Source organism: Poecilia mexicana, unplaced genomic scaffold (genome assembly GCF_051168715.1).
Source record: "Poecilia mexicana isolate PSO_F unplaced genomic scaffold, ASM5116871v1 scaffold_18, whole genome shotgun sequence".
Lineage (NCBI taxonomy): Eukaryota > Metazoa > Chordata > Actinopteri > Cyprinodontiformes > Poeciliidae > Poecilia > Poecilia mexicana.
The window spans coordinates 18,822,964-18,840,214 of record NW_028263387.1 but is presented as its reverse complement, the minus strand read 5'-3'; the positions used below and the strand labels follow the sequence as shown (position 1 = coordinate 18,840,214).

General features: G+C 39.1%; 2 protein-coding genes across 2 annotated transcripts; one reads left to right on the top strand and one right to left on the bottom strand.

Moving 5' to 3' along the window:
• Positions 1–408: 408 nt before the first annotated feature.
• Positions 409–7,882, bottom strand: cct7 (chaperonin containing TCP1, subunit 7 (eta)). Its single transcript, XM_014985486.2, has 12 exons — positions 7,753–7,882; positions 7,040–7,123; positions 6,122–6,191; positions 5,934–6,040; positions 5,676–5,854; positions 4,694–4,865; positions 3,382–3,546; positions 3,096–3,284; positions 2,933–3,030; positions 2,684–2,816; positions 1,998–2,204; positions 409–1,066 (listed from the first exon to the last, which is right to left on the bottom strand). The coding sequence occupies exons 1-12, from the start codon at positions 7,756–7,758 to the stop codon at positions 836–838; spliced, it is 1,641 nt and encodes a 546-aa protein (XP_014840972.2). The 5' UTR covers positions 7,759–7,882; the 3' UTR covers positions 409–835.
• Positions 7,883–8,299: 417 nt separating this feature from the next.
• Positions 8,300–14,473, top strand: krcp (kelch repeat-containing protein). The gene is made up of 13 exons (XM_014985500.2): positions 8,300–8,545; positions 8,726–8,887; positions 9,195–9,276; positions 9,372–9,419; positions 9,857–10,082; positions 10,233–10,310; positions 10,906–11,037; positions 11,126–11,313; positions 11,895–12,091; positions 12,181–12,275; positions 12,370–12,424; positions 12,556–12,653; positions 13,856–14,473. The coding sequence occupies exons 1-13, from the start codon at positions 8,484–8,486 to the stop codon at positions 14,074–14,076; spliced, it is 1,644 nt and encodes a 547-aa protein (XP_014840986.1). The 5' UTR covers positions 8,300–8,483; the 3' UTR covers positions 14,077–14,473.
• The last annotated feature ends 2,778 nt before the right edge of the window (positions 14,474–17,251 follow it).

Here is a 17,251-nt window from a genome sequence, read left to right as displayed (position 1 = left end):
CAATTCGTTACAATTATTGCGATTAATCATTTTAGCCCAAATATTGTGAGAAACTTACAAAGCCACGATGTCATATGCAAATACTTAGGCCAAGTAATCTTGGAGTATCTGAACTCCTGAATTTGAAGAGTAAAATAATTTAGGTCGGACAGCAAGGACAGAAAATGCGTCTTTTTCTGGTGCATTTAAACATCTTTCATTTATATGGTTCTGAGTGGAAGCTTGGGGTCTAAAGGTACTGGTTCTGGTCACTTATTGTGACCAGAACCACCTCAGTCAACTACATTAAATAAGGGGAAGAAATTACATTTTATACCCAAGCTGCTTATTATATAAAATACTAATACTACTAAAATAATTCTGCAGTGTTTTTAAAACCACTTTGAACATAAACACCAGGAATAAGTGTTTTATTTCAGCTGTGAATTTATTGATAACAATGGTCCAATAAATAGCTTCACATAGATGGTTTCAGAACTGCTCAACATCCTTTCAGTGCTTTATTCACCCCCACATCAAACAGCTTTTCTTATTAACAAAACGAGGCTAAAGGTTACAGATTCCATCAGGTCACACAGAAAAGACCAGCCTGTTTAAGTAAAAAAAAGAAAAAAAAGCTGCTGTCATTCTGCTTGTACTGGCTACAGGAAGAGAATATGAAATGCTTTAGTTGGGTGGTCAGAAACTACAAGACAAGAGGAGAGATTTTTATTTTTTTTTAGCAGAATGTCCTGGGTTGAAAACATTGAAAATCTCCCCCAGAAACTAAAGCAGCATCCAGAAATTCTTCCTCCTGCATCTGCGTTTGGATTATTTTTTCAGTTGATGGGTTTAGTTAGTGAGCATGGGGTCTGCCGCGGCCTCTGCCCCTGCCGGCGCCACCTGGAGGTCCGTCTACGCTGCTGCGGGGGTTCTTGATCGTCTCGTCGACCGACAAGATGAGGCAGGCGGCCTCCGACGCCGCCGTCAGGGCGTTGATCTTCACGACGGACGGCTCCCAGACGCAGGCGATGAAGTTGTCTGTGATGTCCTCACTGGTGATGTCCACGCCGAACCAGAGGCCGCCCTGCAGTGACAGAAAAATGAATACAGCTGTAGGAAAAACCCTAGAAATACATATTTTGAGGGTGTTTTCTACAACAGTGATGGGTCTATACTAAGAAAAGAAAAAAAATAGTCATAAAATGACAATAAATTCATATTACAAGAAGTTGTATGAGAATAAAGTCATAGTATTACAAGAATAAAGACATAAAATTACAAGAAGTAATACGACAAAGTTTAAATATAAATAAGAACAAACTTGTATGACAATGAAGTCATATTATGAGAATAAAGTTGCAGTAGGATGACTTTCTTCTTGTATCATTTAAACTTTATTCCTGTACGACTCCATTCTCGTAGTATTTCTTTCACTTTCTTAGTGTAACCCAAATACTTTGTTGTAATTTTCATAACTGATAGTCTTGTAAACTCGGTTTAATTGGGGATCAAAATTGCGACATTTGCTACATTTTCAGTTGGTGCAGTTCACTTTCACACCACTCTTTGTCAAACAAACCAAACTAATTGAAAAACCTGTTCCCCTCTTCACCTGTGGTGGCGCTGCACCAAGAACTACTGAAGGAAAAGACAGAAATATCTGCAGAAGACACTGGTTACCGTTTGCCCTTTATGAAATGTAAACAAATGGCGTCAGATTTTGGCGGTTGTGGGATTTCTCTTTTGTCTTTGCTAAAAGACCACGGCCCGTCTCTCCCTCTAGCGCTAGATTAGCGGGTCCCCCAGTCCACTTGGTATTTCACATATCAAACTGCGCCACAGTTCACTTGAACTGAACCGAGATCGAGGTTTTTAAATGGACCGGTAAGTTTTTTCGGTCCACAGAGTTCAATTACACATTCACACCTCCACAAATGAACTGGACTTTCTAGGATTGATCATCTGGATTGTTTCTAAGACTGGGGTGAATTCAGTCTGAAAACTTTGTTTCCTACCTGCGCGTGCTTTGCTCGCAGCTTGTTGAGGATGTTGGTGGCGTCGAAGCCGGCGTTGTCGCACAGCTGTCGGGGGATGATCTCCAGGGCCTTGGCGTACGCTCCGATCAGCAGCTGCTGCTTCCCGGGAATGGTTCTGGAGTAATCCCGGAGGTACTTGGACAGCTCCATCTCTATGGCTCCTCCGCCTGCGACGATGGAGTCATTCTGGAAAGAGGTGACACATTCATCTACATCTGGATTCAGTCAGATCACGAGGATATTGCTGCAGCTCTTCACCAGCTTTTCACATCTAGAGTAACTTATTTGCTAAACATCTCATAACCAGGAATAAAGAGGTCTGAACATGAAAGCACAACACACTTTGCAGACATTGGTCAGCGTTGGAAGCCATTAAAATGAGTTATTTAATCTCTGTAAACAAAATTTCTCTTCAAGAAAAGGTTTAGTTGAGACCAAAGCACCAGACTGGAGACTTAAGTCATCCTGTTTTTGGTAGAAAGAGAAAAACGATAAATGATGCAAACAAAAATTATTGAGCTCGTTTTAATTTATAATGCTATTAAGTGATTAATTGCGACAGGCCTGGAAGTACCAGACAAGATTTTTGCAGCAGGTAAACAACCTCCTGGTCTCTAAAGTGAACCACAACCAGTCACAGACGAGCTCAAAATTGTGAACCGAACCTTGATGGCTCTGCGGACGATCATGATGGCGTCGTGCAGCGATCGCTCCGTCTCCTCTGTGAACTGCTCCGCTCCGCCTCTCAGGATGATGGTGCACGTCTTCGCCTTCGGGCAGCCCTTAAAGAAGTTGTACCTGCGGATAAAAAGAAGAAATATTACCCAGGTCACCACTTCCTTACAGACTCAAAACATTTCTAGGACCAAGTCCTTCATCTCAATGACAAACCACCAGCAGAAAGCCTCTCTCACCTCTCTCCTCCCACCTGCACCTCCTCAAACAGCTCACACTGCCCCAAAACGTCATCCGTCAGCGCGCTGACCGACGTCTGGATGGATCCTCCACAGGCCTGCAACACAAACCAGTTAGAGATCCTTCGGTTCAGACCAGCCGGTTCAATCGGCCCAGTCTCACCATCATGGTCCTCTTCAGGTCCTCCTCTTGCACCCTGCCAGCACAGAACAGGTCTCTGTCGGCGAAGTACTGCGTGGCCACGTCCCCGATGGGCAACTTGGACAGAACCACCTTGGCTCCTGATTGGTAGATCTTCTCCAGCTTCTCATACAGGATGTTCCACTCTGCGTCCACGATGGCCTGGTAGTCCTGTTGAGGGGGTGGGAGGAGGAACGTTGCAGACGTCATGCGAAAGACCAAAAAGAAAAACTGATTTAAAGAGTTTAATTCCGAGACAAAGGCCGACCTCCACTGATTTCACGCGGACTTCGGCGTTGTCCTTCTCGGCCTTCAGCTCCAGCTCCACGTTGAGCAGCGCGATCTTTGGGTTCTCGTAGCGTTTGGGCTGCATCTCGAAGCCGGCGTAGGAGAACGTCTTCTTGAACGCAACACCACTGACCAGCTGGGAATCCTGAGTAGAGAATTTCATCCAGAGTTTAATTTCACAACTAACATTTAATCCAGGGTTCGCACATTTATCCAATAATGAGATTCAAACACCTTTCAAAAATTTTCAAGGTAAGTTTTTAAACTTTTCCAGCACCACACACTGGAAGTAAAAGCAATACAAAAAAAAAAAAAAAGTCAACTTCAATTCACAATTATGATAATTATGATGACTGTGAACCTCTGGAGATGACGATGCAAAGAAAGATTTTACATAAAATCAAGAATCAAATCCTTCATGACACTGTCGTACAAAAACAGAGTGTCTTCAGTCAGAGGCTTGGTCAAATTCACTGTGATACAGACTTCTACATGACATCTTTCCTGCCCACAGCCATCATCATGATTCTGATGAAATTTAAATTAATTTAATATACAACATTTAATTTCCTTTGGAATCAGTAAAGTATTTTTTTACTGAACTACATAATTTATTATTGTAATTGTTAATATCTTGTTGTAGTATCTACATTCTGCAGCAGGGCCAAATAAAATATAATATTTTGAACATTTTCTCTCAAACATCTAAACCTGACTGGTCTGAGAACAAAACATAATTTAACAACAAATACCCTAATTTCAATCATGTTTAACATATAAAATATAAGATAACCTTTATTTCAATTACACAGATCCATGGTGAGTCATTAGGAATAATAAACACTCATTATATTGAAAAATTCTAACAAACTGTGTTCAGGTAAATTACCTTCCTAATCAAATTAAATGCTTAAACACAATAAACAAAGAAATCTACAAAAAATATCTAAAAAAAGAAAAAGCAACTTCATTTTGTTTTGTGGTATTTAGCAAATAGATATAATTTTGGTAATTGTAACTAAGCTTAAACAAGAGAAGTTTGGTCTGATTTAACTTTAGACATTAAAAAATAAGTGTTTTAGGGATACGAAAACATCTGGTTTCAGCTGTAAATGTTGGCCAAATTTATCCTTATAATCAGACATTAGATCGCACTTTATTGTGAAACTATGTGGTTTCAATATTAATCACTTTCCAAACCTTGAAAACACCGAAATGAAATTCAAGCATTTTCAAGGATTTCAAGCAGCGATAAGGACCCCGACATCTGAAACTGAACGGTGAGCACCAACCTCCAGTGCGCCTCCCTGCACCTTCTTGATGCCGATCATCTTGAGAGACAGCAGCTCGTCCAGGGACATAACGGCGTCCACCACCATCTTGGAGAAGAAGCCCTTCTCACCGGCGATCAGCTTGGAGTTCAGCGCTGTGGCGGCACATTTCTCCAGCAGCTGCCTCTGCTCCCTGAGAAAGTTTATAAAACATTTACAACTCAACCAAACAGGAGAAGGTGATTTGATGAGTTTAAAAGCCATTAATACGGTTTCTGCAGGTGTCAGGCATTTTTAAATACCTTTATGAATGACATGTAAGATCTGTATCACTACTGAAACATGCAAAAGAAAAGTAGTGCCAAGGTTTTTTGCACAGAATGACTAACATTGTACAGAACCAGCGTTGAAGATAACCACTTACATGATAGACAAAAAAAAAAAGTCATCTCACAGGCAACAGTATATTAGCAGCTAGTTAGCAATAGCCTCAAAAGCCTCGAGTCATAGAACATAATCAATGTCTGTAGGTGACTCAAACTATTGCCTGATGGAAAAGTCTCAAGAAAAATAATGTATATGCACTACACAAGAGTAAATAAAAAAATTAAGATGAATTTAAGACTTTTTTTTAAGGCCAACTTGAAGGTTTTTGAATTAATTTCAGACATTTAAGGCCTTAATTTTAGACACACAAATTTAAGACTTTTTAAGGATGCGAGGACATAATAAAGCTAGCTGGCTAGCTAGCAATGGTATATTAGCAGCTAGGAGCAGTAGCCTCAACTACCTCGTATCACAGAAAGAAGTGCTTACCTACTCAATATTTAACAAAACAGTAAAGTCCCATAAAAAAAAGACCCACATAAAATAAATGAGATTAAATCGTTCTGCCACAACAAAATTTAAGAACATTTTTTTCAATGAATTTAAGACTTTTTTGAGGGCTAATTTTCGATCTATGAATATAAGGAACGCACAGACGTCCTGTTTAAAGACTCACTGTTTGTCGTCTTTCTTCACAGAGACGGCGATCTCCTTGATCTTGCTGACAGCGAGGTTGGTGGCGGTGCGGAACGCTCTGATGATGGTCTGAGGGTGGAGACCCTCCTCCACATACGGCTTCAGCTGCTTCAGGAACTCGGCGGCGAGGAGGGTGACGGATGTGGTGCCGTCTCCAACCTGGAGGAGGATTCAGCGGAAACGGAAAAATTAAACTTCGTCCAGCTTTAAATGTGAAATCTGCTGACCTGGAACTCACCTCGGCATCCTGGGAGCGGGCGATGTCTACCAGCGTCTTGGCTGCAGGATGAACCACATCCAGAAGTTTCAGGATGGTGGCGCCATCGTTGGAGATCGTGGCTTTACCTGGAAGAACGAACACATTTAAAAAGCAATGATAAAACCACAAGAGACTGAGCCAAAATAACTAATTTCATCTTTTCTCACCCCTTCCATCCACCATCAGCTTGTCCATCCCCCGGGGCCCGAGGGTGGTCCTGACAGCCTCAGAAATCACCTGCAGGATGAAACGTCACCTCTATGATTATGAAGGAAGCCATTTTAAATCTCACATTACTTTAATAGTTTCTTTTGACACCTAAAACTCAGTTCCAAACACAAATAGTGAATGGAAGTATTTGAAAATCCCACTTTAACACATTTTCTTGTTTCTCTGTCAGCAACTTAAGAGGCCTAAGCTTGATTAAACCTTTCACAAATAAACTATATTAATGTCACTGAGGCTAATACACAGACAGACAGGATGTTTTATCAGATAACTTGTTTTATTTAACTAAATTATTGTAGATTTAAAAATGTTGGTGAAACAATATCAGTTACTGATTCAATGTTTCACAAAAATTGTTTAGAACAAAATTAACTGCACACTGCACTGTCTGAATGTATCAATTTATGCCAAATTGAAACAATTTATGGAGTTTTCAGCATCATGTTACTAAAAGATTTTATGTTTTTAAAATGGTAAAAACTCTTCATAGTATTATGCCAAAATTTAAAGTTAGTTGAATTAGAGAAAGAAATTTTTAGGGCAGAGCGCTTAGGTTGCTGCTCATTGCCGGCCAGCAAACTTAAAGGATTCCTATGTTTCTCTCATTTAAATAAAAGGAAAAAAACTGTAAAAACTACTTTGATTCTGTTGTTTTAACTGCAGTCGGCATAATTGCTACCAGCAAAAACCACTATTAGCTCATGAGGTCATTTTTGTGTGTGTATGTAAATGCATTAATGCTTTTACTCAAGCCTACCAACTCATGTTTACCTGGGCCGTTGTCATATGTTAATAAATAACAATAAGCTGCAACATTTCTTAAATAATGAACAGAACAGGTGAAGCCTTCCACTCACCTGGCAGGCATTGATGTTGCTGATGAGCTGGGGAATGCCCTGGGATGTGTCTGTCCCCTCCTTCAGCAGGATAACCGGTGTGGGCTGCAGGAAAGAAAGAGAGAAAATCAATTATCAGACAACTGACAAAATAAAACTGGGAAAGAAGGGTGTTGAGTTTAACGCATGTGATGCAGCTGATTGTGTCTAAAACCCTTCCTGACTGTTCATAACATTTACAGCCATATAAACACCAACTGGTTCCTTTGATAATTAGATTTGGTCAAACTTGCAACATAAATATGCCTTACAAAGGCAATCAAACAAAAGGGGGAACTCCTACATAGAGCATCTTAAATCAAAGAATTAGATGTAAAGTTAAAAAACAATTAAACAAATGCAAAATATTAAAACTAAACGTTCCACAATGTGAAAAACTTGCTAAACGTGAGACAAACTGTGTTCGGTTATATTTATAAACCCGTTTATTTGCAACAAGCTAACGGACATCGCCGTTCGCATCACATACGCCCATTGATTGCAGGATGCTAACACCTTCGGGGCTAACAAAAACATCTAAATTGAAGTAATTTCAATAAAATAGTAGCTTTGCAGCACGTCTGATTGTCAGTCACATCTATTCAGAACACCTCCAATGTTAATGATGGCTGATAAACTAAAGGATGGACACGGATTAGGCGTTGATTTCGGGGCTTCAATGCTAACTCACTCACCATCATCTTTGCAGTTCTTTCGAGAAGCTTTCACCGGCATCCGATCCCACAATGCTTTGCGACCGTTACGCTTGTTTGGGGCTGCCTTCAAGAGCAGCGTTATAATTTCCATCCCTAACATGAGTTACATTGTGAATTATATTTATGTTTGCATCACATTCGCTGATACTCGGTAAAATAACACAATAAGGCAAATCGAGATATCATATAGTCACTGTTGGGGGCCAGCAATTGAACATATTTCTATAAAATAACTTAAAACTCCCACAGGTTTGTATTACGGCAACAGTTATTCTTTCATACTCGGTGGAGGGTAGTTTAATTTGCTAAATATTTTAATTTAATCTTTTAAATTAAATAGGATAATTCCTTACAGTCTCGTTTGCCACTTTTAAAATAGCTGCAATCTGTATAAACATAGATTCGTAATGCTTTTGAACATATCCCGTGGTCGCGGAAGCAGGGTGTAGCTCTCAACCCGGAGTGAGCTCGATATAAGTATAAGGATACGTGGCGGTGGGCGGATCACTCGCTGACATAGGTTTGGCACCGTCGCCGCCTCCTGGAAGGATACGCTTAACAACAAACCAAGCGCAACACTTACATTTGGCTGGAAATAGCGCGGAATGTAGAAGCTGTACACATAGCAGGCGGGAGAAGCCAAAACAACATTGTGTTTTAACATTTTAAATCGTGCTAAAGTTAAAAACGAATTAAGGGAGAATTTCAAGATGGATGAGTTCGGAGTTTATGCTATTTTTGGGGTAAACGGACCGCCTCAAAGGTTGTTGAGGTAGGATAGATCTTCCACGGGAGTTATTTAACAGCTTGCTGTTACTGTGGGTTTTGCTCCTCATTTGTACCGTACAGACAATTTTATTTTCTTGTTGGGAAAACATAAATCTTGTTTCTGTTTTGTTGGGAACTAAAAGCTCAGTTTTTGCATTTATTTGACTTGTCTTTTTGTTATCAGAGCGGAGGGGTCGTGCAGAGTGTCTGCTGCGGTTCCACCATCTGTCCGCCAGGTGGTGCTGTTCAGCAGCGGACCGTGGGGGGAAAGGATCTGCGTCAACGCGGAGCTTAACGACGCTGATCAGATTCCCATCACGATTGGAAAACTGACCCCTTATAACAAGTATGTACACTTTGTACATTTTCTCAGTTAATAAGAAATGAAACGTATGTTTTTATGAGTAATTTTGATTTGACTAGATTAATTAAAAACAACTAAAACTTAAAAGTCAGAAATTGATACACATGTAGAGTATTTATGATATGGTCCAATGTCACAGCAGCAACTTATATCAGTTTAAAACTGTCAGCTTTTCTGCATGTTAGAGATGTAAGAGCTTTTCAAATGTAATGTTTGTATTACCTGGACAAGAACGCCACATGTTTTGTGTTTTTCCTTCCCTATTTTGTTATTAAAATCATGTATTTAGGTGTCTCTCATGGGAGCAGTGGGAGGAAGAAACCTGGACAGACGGCGTCACACTGAATGTTTCTCTGGAGGGAGGAAACCTGGTAACGCACATTCAATCTTTCACAAGCATTAAAAGGGGGAGGATGTCTTTAATCAGTGACAGATTAACCAAACTTTTGTTTTTGCTTCTTTTCAGACAAACTCACAACCAGAGCTGATAGCTGTGAATGAATACACACCAAAGGTAATTTATTTATCATTCACTTGGAGCAGATCAGCTTGAAATAAATGCATAAATCAGCTTTTTGGTGATTTATCTATGCCTTGGTATATTTTTCAATATGAACTAAAAACTCCAGAAGGAATGCCTCAAATATTTTGAAACGTGAAGCAAGTACCAAACCTGAAATCATCTCATTTTATGCCATTTTTCTTTTTTTGAATTCAGTTTAGATCTTAATTCTGCTATCTGTGTGTTATCAATAAAATGTTAGCTCAAGTCTTTTAGTTTTAATTTTTTTTTGACTAAGCTTTTATGGAAGGTGGAAAATATGTTTAAAAATATGGTATTTTAACACCATATTTTAAAATATGATGTTAAAATACCAGAAAAGTAAAGTGTGCACTCTTTACTTTCCTGGCAGTCATGTTTAGTTTGTCTCATAAACACTGTCGCATCAGAATCCGACGGCTCCCCTCGCAGACCGAGAGCTCAGCGGCAAGAGAAAGAGAGAGCAGTCGACTGAGGAAGACGGTGGCGACAGGATGTCAGAGGCGAGAGGAGAAGAAAACATTTGCCCAAATGGAGTTAAGGAGAAGGCGACGCCTGTGCGAAAAGGCAAAGGTCAAGTCAAAAGCCAGAAACTATTTGGTAACGGAGCAGACGCCTCCAAGGTGAAGGCAGCAGGTGAGGAAGGAAGAGTTTTCTCACTTTAAGTTACATCTAGGAGGAAGATTTTTAGTAGAGTACAGTAAAACACAGTCATTAGGTGTTTGGGTTGCTTGATACGAAGGCGTAAAGCCTCTGTCCACTGCTTCTCTTTGTTGTCTTTGCCAGCTAATGAAGCAGGAGCGACGCCGCTTCAGAACGCAGCCAGGACGAAGAGTCGGCAGGCCAAGACTCCCACACAGACATGTACGTTTATTTACACAACATGTGAGATGTACACGAGCGAATCCTGAGATTCCTGATTTCTATGTAAAATCTGGTATTTCATACTTTAACACGGTTCCTTTGAAAGAGAAACAGACCCACAGCATCACAGAGCCTCCACTATACATAACAATGAGCATTAGCTGTGAGCTGCCAACGTTAGTCTCAGCTCCAGGTGTTTTAAACGTTTTATAATTATAGCTCTTATTGTAGATAATGACATTCAGGTTACATAGCAAGAAATAACAATCGGGCAAAAGAAAATGTCTCCAAATAATTTTCCTTCAATGTAAAACTTATGAAGCTTTAACAGAAACCGCAGGTGTGTGTCTGAGTCTGGAGAATTTTTGGTTAAAACACCTTTGTTCTTCATTTAGAGAATCCAGAAATGTTTCTAAAGAGTTGCAGTACTTTATAATGAAATTACTCAAGTAAAAGTAAAAAATACACCGTAGTAGAAATAATCCTAAAAGTAATTTTTAAAAAAGTTACTCAAAGTAACTAGTTACTCAATGTAACTAGTTAATACCCAACTCTGTACGTCACACTTCATTATGAGTTTCCCCTCTGCCCACAGCCTCTCTGGTCGGCCCGTCAGGACGCTGGGGTCAGACTTTGTGCCCCATTGACGCTCAGACGGCCATTTTAATTGGCGGTCAGGGAGCCAGGATGCAGTTCTGCAAAGACCCGATGTGGAAACTCTGCACAGGTTCGCTCCATGCTGCCCGGCGTTTGGAAACGCCTCTTTGAGTCCGAATGCTTTTGACGGGTATTAAATCTGTCTCTCCACGCAACAGAGGATTTGTCCTGGGTGGCTGCGGAGACTCTGGCGGAGGGCCCCACCCCCGAGGCCCGAATCGGCCACTCGGCCGTCTTTGACCCCGACTCCAAACGGATATTTGTGTTCGGAGGCTCCAAGAACAAGAAGTGGTTCAACGACGTCCACATCCTGGACACTCAGAGCTGGAGGTGGACCATGGTGGAGGCAAGTAAAGCAGACACACAAAAAGTATTCAATCCACTTTAACACTTCTACGTTTTCTCACAGCCACAAATTTACATTTTGAAATATCTTTTCAAAATGTCTGAAAAGTGTGGCATGCCCACGTTGTTACGCTGCCACCACCAAGCTCCACAGTGGATGTAGTGGCATTAGGTTAACAGCAGGAAATCTTTAATGTATTGTGGTGCTAAACCGTTCAGTGATTTATAAATTAACAGCAGTATTTTAAAGTCTATTCTCTAAGGAGCCAGTGGAAGGACTGTAGAACTGGGTGATGTTCTCTAACTTCCTAGCTTTAGTCAGAACGCCAGCAGCAGTGCTCTGGGTCAGCTCCAGCTGATCCAGAACACTGTTTTAGACACTGTTGCAGTAATCAACGCGACTAAAGATAAACGCATGGATGAGTTTCTCTAGATCTTGCTGAGACATCGGTCCTCTAGCCCTGGAGATGTTCTCCAGCTGATAGAAGGCCGACTTTGTAACTGTTCTCATGTGGCTCTGAAGGTTCAGGTCAGAGTCCATCAGTACTCCCAGGTTTCACTGGGATCTTGTGTTTCTACCAGGCCCAGGGAAAGGTTCCCCCTCTGGCCTACCACAGCTGCAGCATGTTCCGGGGGGAGCTGTTCGTTCTGGGCGGCGTGTTCCCTCGGCCCAACCCGGAGCCCGACGGCTGCAGCGACTCTTTATACATCTTCGACCCCCACCTCTCCATCTGGTACCAGCCCATCGTCACGGGAGACAAACCCTCCCCCCGATCAGGGTACCAGAACTCGATCCAAACATTCGTTCAAACACGTTTTATGCTCAAACTCGACTCTTTAGCTGCTTCTGTGTTTTGTTTCCTTCCAGCCACTCGGCCTGTGTGATGCAGGAACGGTACATCTATGTGTTTGGGGGATGGGACACTCCCGTCTGCTACAACGACATGTACATGCTGGACCTCGGTGAGGCTCACGGTGACAGAACCGGATGTCACTGGGTGTGAATATATATATCAAGCTAAAATTTTGCATTTTTTTTATTTATTTTTTATTTAAGGTCTAATGGAGTTCTCTGTTGTGAAAACATCAGGAAAAGCTCCGTCTCCTCGAAGGTACACATACAAAAGTTACATTTTAAATTTAATTCCTGCTATTTTTGTTGGAATAGTTTAAAAAACACGCAGGAAAAAAAAGTTTTGGGAGGATTTTAAATCAAGAAGATGAACATCTGTGTCTGTTGCAGCTGGCATGGCAGTGCAGTTCTCTCAGAAACCAAATTCCTGATCCACGGCGGCTACAACGGAAACAACGCCCTCAGTGACACCTTCATTTTCGATATAGGTGAGAAGCAGATTAAAAGATACAGTTACTGGACTGAAATACATGAATATGAAGCTCTAGCTAGGCTTTCAATCATATATAGGTCTACAACTAACTATTATTTTCAGTGATTATTCTGATGACAAACAATACTAGACATAAATTAAAGGATGAAAATAAAGACAGAATAAATTTTTTTCTTAAATAAAATAAGCATATTATTGCCTAAAATGCAATAACACAGCATTCCTTTAGTGAATTTGAACAAGTGAAGCTAAAACTATGCTACTTGAGAAGTTTTGGCTAAAAGACATCTTTAGACAGAGGTTGTTGGTTTTTTTATTCTAAATGCAAAATGTATACTTATTTTGTACAATTTTGGCTTAATTAAAGCTCTGAATATGTTGATTTGTCAGTCTGTATACTCCAGTTAATGATTAATCAATTACTAAATTAGTTGATGATAATTTCAGTAATTGATTAATCATGATTAACCTAATTAATTGTTTAGCCCTAATCAGAAACATTGTGGTCAGGTTTAATTAGTCGTATGAATCCCAGGTGTAGTTCAGAAGGACTCAACATGCAGACCAGAAGCAGAACTATTGCTATTTGTCATTGCAGGTAGAAAAGAAAAAAGGACAAGTAAATTTCCTCCAGGAGATTATGTTGAGATTACACCCCCAGGGATTGTATAGGAAAAACTCGGACATTTTTCAGAATTTGAAAAGTCTAAAATGTGCCAGATATATATATATATATATATATATATATATATATATATATATATATATATATATTGCTATAAATAGCAATATATATATATATATATTGCTATAAATAGCAATATATATATATATATATTGCTATATTTTAATTGAGCTCAGAAATTTGCTAGAAACTAAAGAATTTTAGAGTTTAAATTTTTCCAGAAAAACCTTCCTAGAAAAAAAATATTTACTTGTGAAACTTGTTTTTCCTAGAAAATTTCTGAGATTCATCTCAAAATTTGAGTTTTTTTCTAGCACATTTTTTTACTTTTGGAGCTCAGAAATGTCTTTATGAGTTTAGCGGTGGACATTTTACTCCCTTTTTTTTCTATCTTAAATGGCCCTAATACCACATAGTAGCCTGGCTCCTAGTTTATTTAAAAATAAGTAAATAAAAGAAACATTTTGAGGGTTCTTTCGTCACCGTTCTGATATGCGGTTCTCACCTCTCAGACACAAACAGTTGGACCGAGCTGAAGCTAGCTCAGCTCTCCACGCCGAGGGCGGGGCATTCCATCGTCACCATGGAAACGCCCGATCACCATGGTTACTCCGAGGACTCCTCGGTCTCCGCCGGAAGAACTCTGCTGGTGTTTGGAGGCGGAGACAACGAGGGGACGTTTTTCTCCGACGTGACGAGCGTTTCCGTCGAGGACCTGCTAGCCGCGGCGTAAAGAGCTAGCCTTTTAGCTCCACCCGCTACATCCAGCTCTATGATTAAAGTCGAGGTATCTGCTATTGAAGTGTATATTTTGAGTTTACTGGAGAGATTTTTCTTTTTCATGTGTGTTCTATTATGTATAAACAAAACTGCATTAAGAGTCAAACTACTGCTTATTTTGTAAAAAATCGTCATCATTTATTAGGCTTTTAAATGTCCATTGAGAAAATATTTTGTATATATGTTTAAAACTTGTCTTGGGGAAAATTCACTTTATTTTCTTGTCTTTTTATTGTGTTAAAAGGCATTCTTTCAGCAATTTCAGGGTTTGTATTTAAACTACTTTATATATTGTTTAGATACTCCACTCTTAGCTTCTGTTTATACTTAATAAATGTTTATCTGTTAAATTTGTTCTTTCTATGCCTTTAATTTTTGTTTTTCATAAATCTTCATTTGGTGGGTCAACTTTGAGAGGCTAATCTAAATCTGCATCACCTGGTTTTCATAGAAAAACGTGATTTTACAACAATATTCTATTCAGCTATCATTTTAGTGTTTAAAAAATATTTCATTCCTCTTTTGTTTTTTAGGTAAGGCATTATCTCTTTCCCTGGCTTTCTGTCGCACAGATTTAAAGAGGAGTGGCAAAATAACATTGATTAGCAGTGCACAAGGTGGCTATGTACAAATGCATGCCGCACTTTTCAGATTTCTGTTTGACCAACATTTAGAAAGTCACACTTGTCGTTCACCTAATAGTTAGACTGACACAAAGTGGTGCATATCACGGAGAATCCCAGTGAAATACATTGAAGTTTGTGGTTGTAATGTGAGAAATTTCAGATGTTATCCTCTTTTTTAACTTGGGTGCCTTTAACAGGTTATAAAAATATGTAAATGTAACCTTAGTTTTTACATCAGATTCCACACTTTTTTAATTTAAATTTGTCACCAACACTGTTCTGTTAATGTCAGTAAAAGTCAAATTAAGATTATCTCTTCCTCACAGACTGCGCATGACATTTCTCACTGACTCCCTCCACGCTTTGTTTATTATCAGGTCCTAACAGCTGGATTGTCTATGCTCTGCTGCCTATAAATCACATTTGAAACTATTAGAGAGAATTATGATAAATCTCCTTTTGATGATTACCAGTCCCCTGAGTTTACAGAAACTCAAAAAACTGAAAACACTGATATCAAATACCTGGTCATATGTGTAGCTTGTCAGGTTTGATGGAAAATATTACCAAATACATATGATGTTTAATGGATGGATTTTTTGGCAACCTAAACTGACACTGAAAATATACTACATAGATAGATCGATAGAATAAGTTGTAATATTCCACCAGCCTGCAGATGGCGATATTTGTCACTTTTTCCTCCTCCACAAACGATTGACATCCACTTTAAAACTGTGCTAACAAATTGTTACTTCTTTATAAAAAGATCTACACGGTTTTATGTTATAATACGATTGTTATAAGGTACTTTAATGGCGCACCTATCCTGGAGTATCCTCCCACCACATGTGGAAGGTGATTTTTCCCCTTGATTCATCGGGAAATCCTGCCAGTTGGATTCCCTCCCAGTCATTTTGAACCAGTCTCTCAGAGCCCTTCATTTCCTGGATTCGTCTTTTATTTTCTGCCTGTTACATCCTCTTATTGTGTGACTATTTGCGACTCTGCAGATCTCCCAGCTGACAGATCGTGCATCCTTTTTCGTTTTCTTTTCATGGGGGAGACCACATTATGCGAGGCAACCTACTGTTGTTGCTTAGTAACTTGAAAATATCTGAGTCTCCAGTCTGTATTTCACAATCACACATAGAAACAACAGAGGGTATTTACATTTAGAAATTATTTTTAGAGCAGAGGGCCCATAATTTGACTGAATTGGAGCTAGAAAGTGTCAAAATGCGCAACAGTGAATTAACAACCCCTTTTGTCTATTGATTGGAAACAATAATTCAGTAACATAAATATGTGTAAGTCACTAACATTAATTTACTGCAACTTCCCCATGAAGCACAATGACTATTTTATCAATGCATTTTATCATCTCTTAGTTATAAATTTGTTGCAATTAGTTTACCTTTGTTCCCTTATTATCTGTGAAGTACTTTGAACTTCGGTGTAAAGGAATGACACAACACAGTAAAACATCCTTGCCTTACATGCTTCTTTAAATATTTCATTATGTCAACTGTGTTGAGATTGTTTATTAATTTATTTTGTTTTGTTTGATGGAAACAATTCAGACAACTATTTTACTCAGATTGTATTCAGCAGTTTTTATATATTAGGATTTCTGAGGCTGCAGTTTTTTATATTAGCAAAACTACTACAAAAGTAAAATTTCACCAGCATTGAATCATAAGCTGCCAAGATTTGTGAAACATGAAACTTTGTCATAAACCAGAGCAACAGCAATATTAATATACACAATGGAAGTATTGTATAATGGAATAAATATGTTTTGTGTTCATGCTTACAAGCTAGCATTAGCATCACAGTAGATGCTACAGTAGCTAGTAGGAACTTCGAAAAGTGTCAATTTAAGCTTCCAAGAACCTTAGCTTTTTGCCATGATCCAACCATTTAGGCAGATAATTATTGTGAGGATTTTCAGTAGTTTCTAATATTGTTGTCACTCAGGAAGTAGTTTCAAAATTAGCAAGTAATAGTCACAGTGAAAAATGTTTATCTATTAATGACGCATGACGTGTGATGCCAGTTTTTGTGAAATATGAAACTCTGCATTCAACTAAAGCTACAGCAGAACGTCAACAGACATGTGAGAAGGTCAAAATGCTTTGCATCATAAAATACAGTAAAACAAAATTATGAAACAAGCAGTAAACATTACATTCATGCAAATCATCAAGAATAATCATCATAAAATATACATCACTTATACTAAACAATATCTGAGTTGTTTTTAATCAAAGACAACCAAGTCACCCTGATTTAAAGGAACTGAGTGTTTTGGCTGTTGCGTATTTTTCTGTAAGTTTGTTCCATATTTGTGGTGCATAGACAGTGAATGCTGCTCTCCATGCTGTGGAGTTTTGCTCTCATCAAACTGAAGTATTTTTACTGTGTACCTCAGTAACTCAGTTCATTAGCGATAGATAGTCCAGTGGAAAAGCTGCAATGCTCCACAAAACATTTTACATC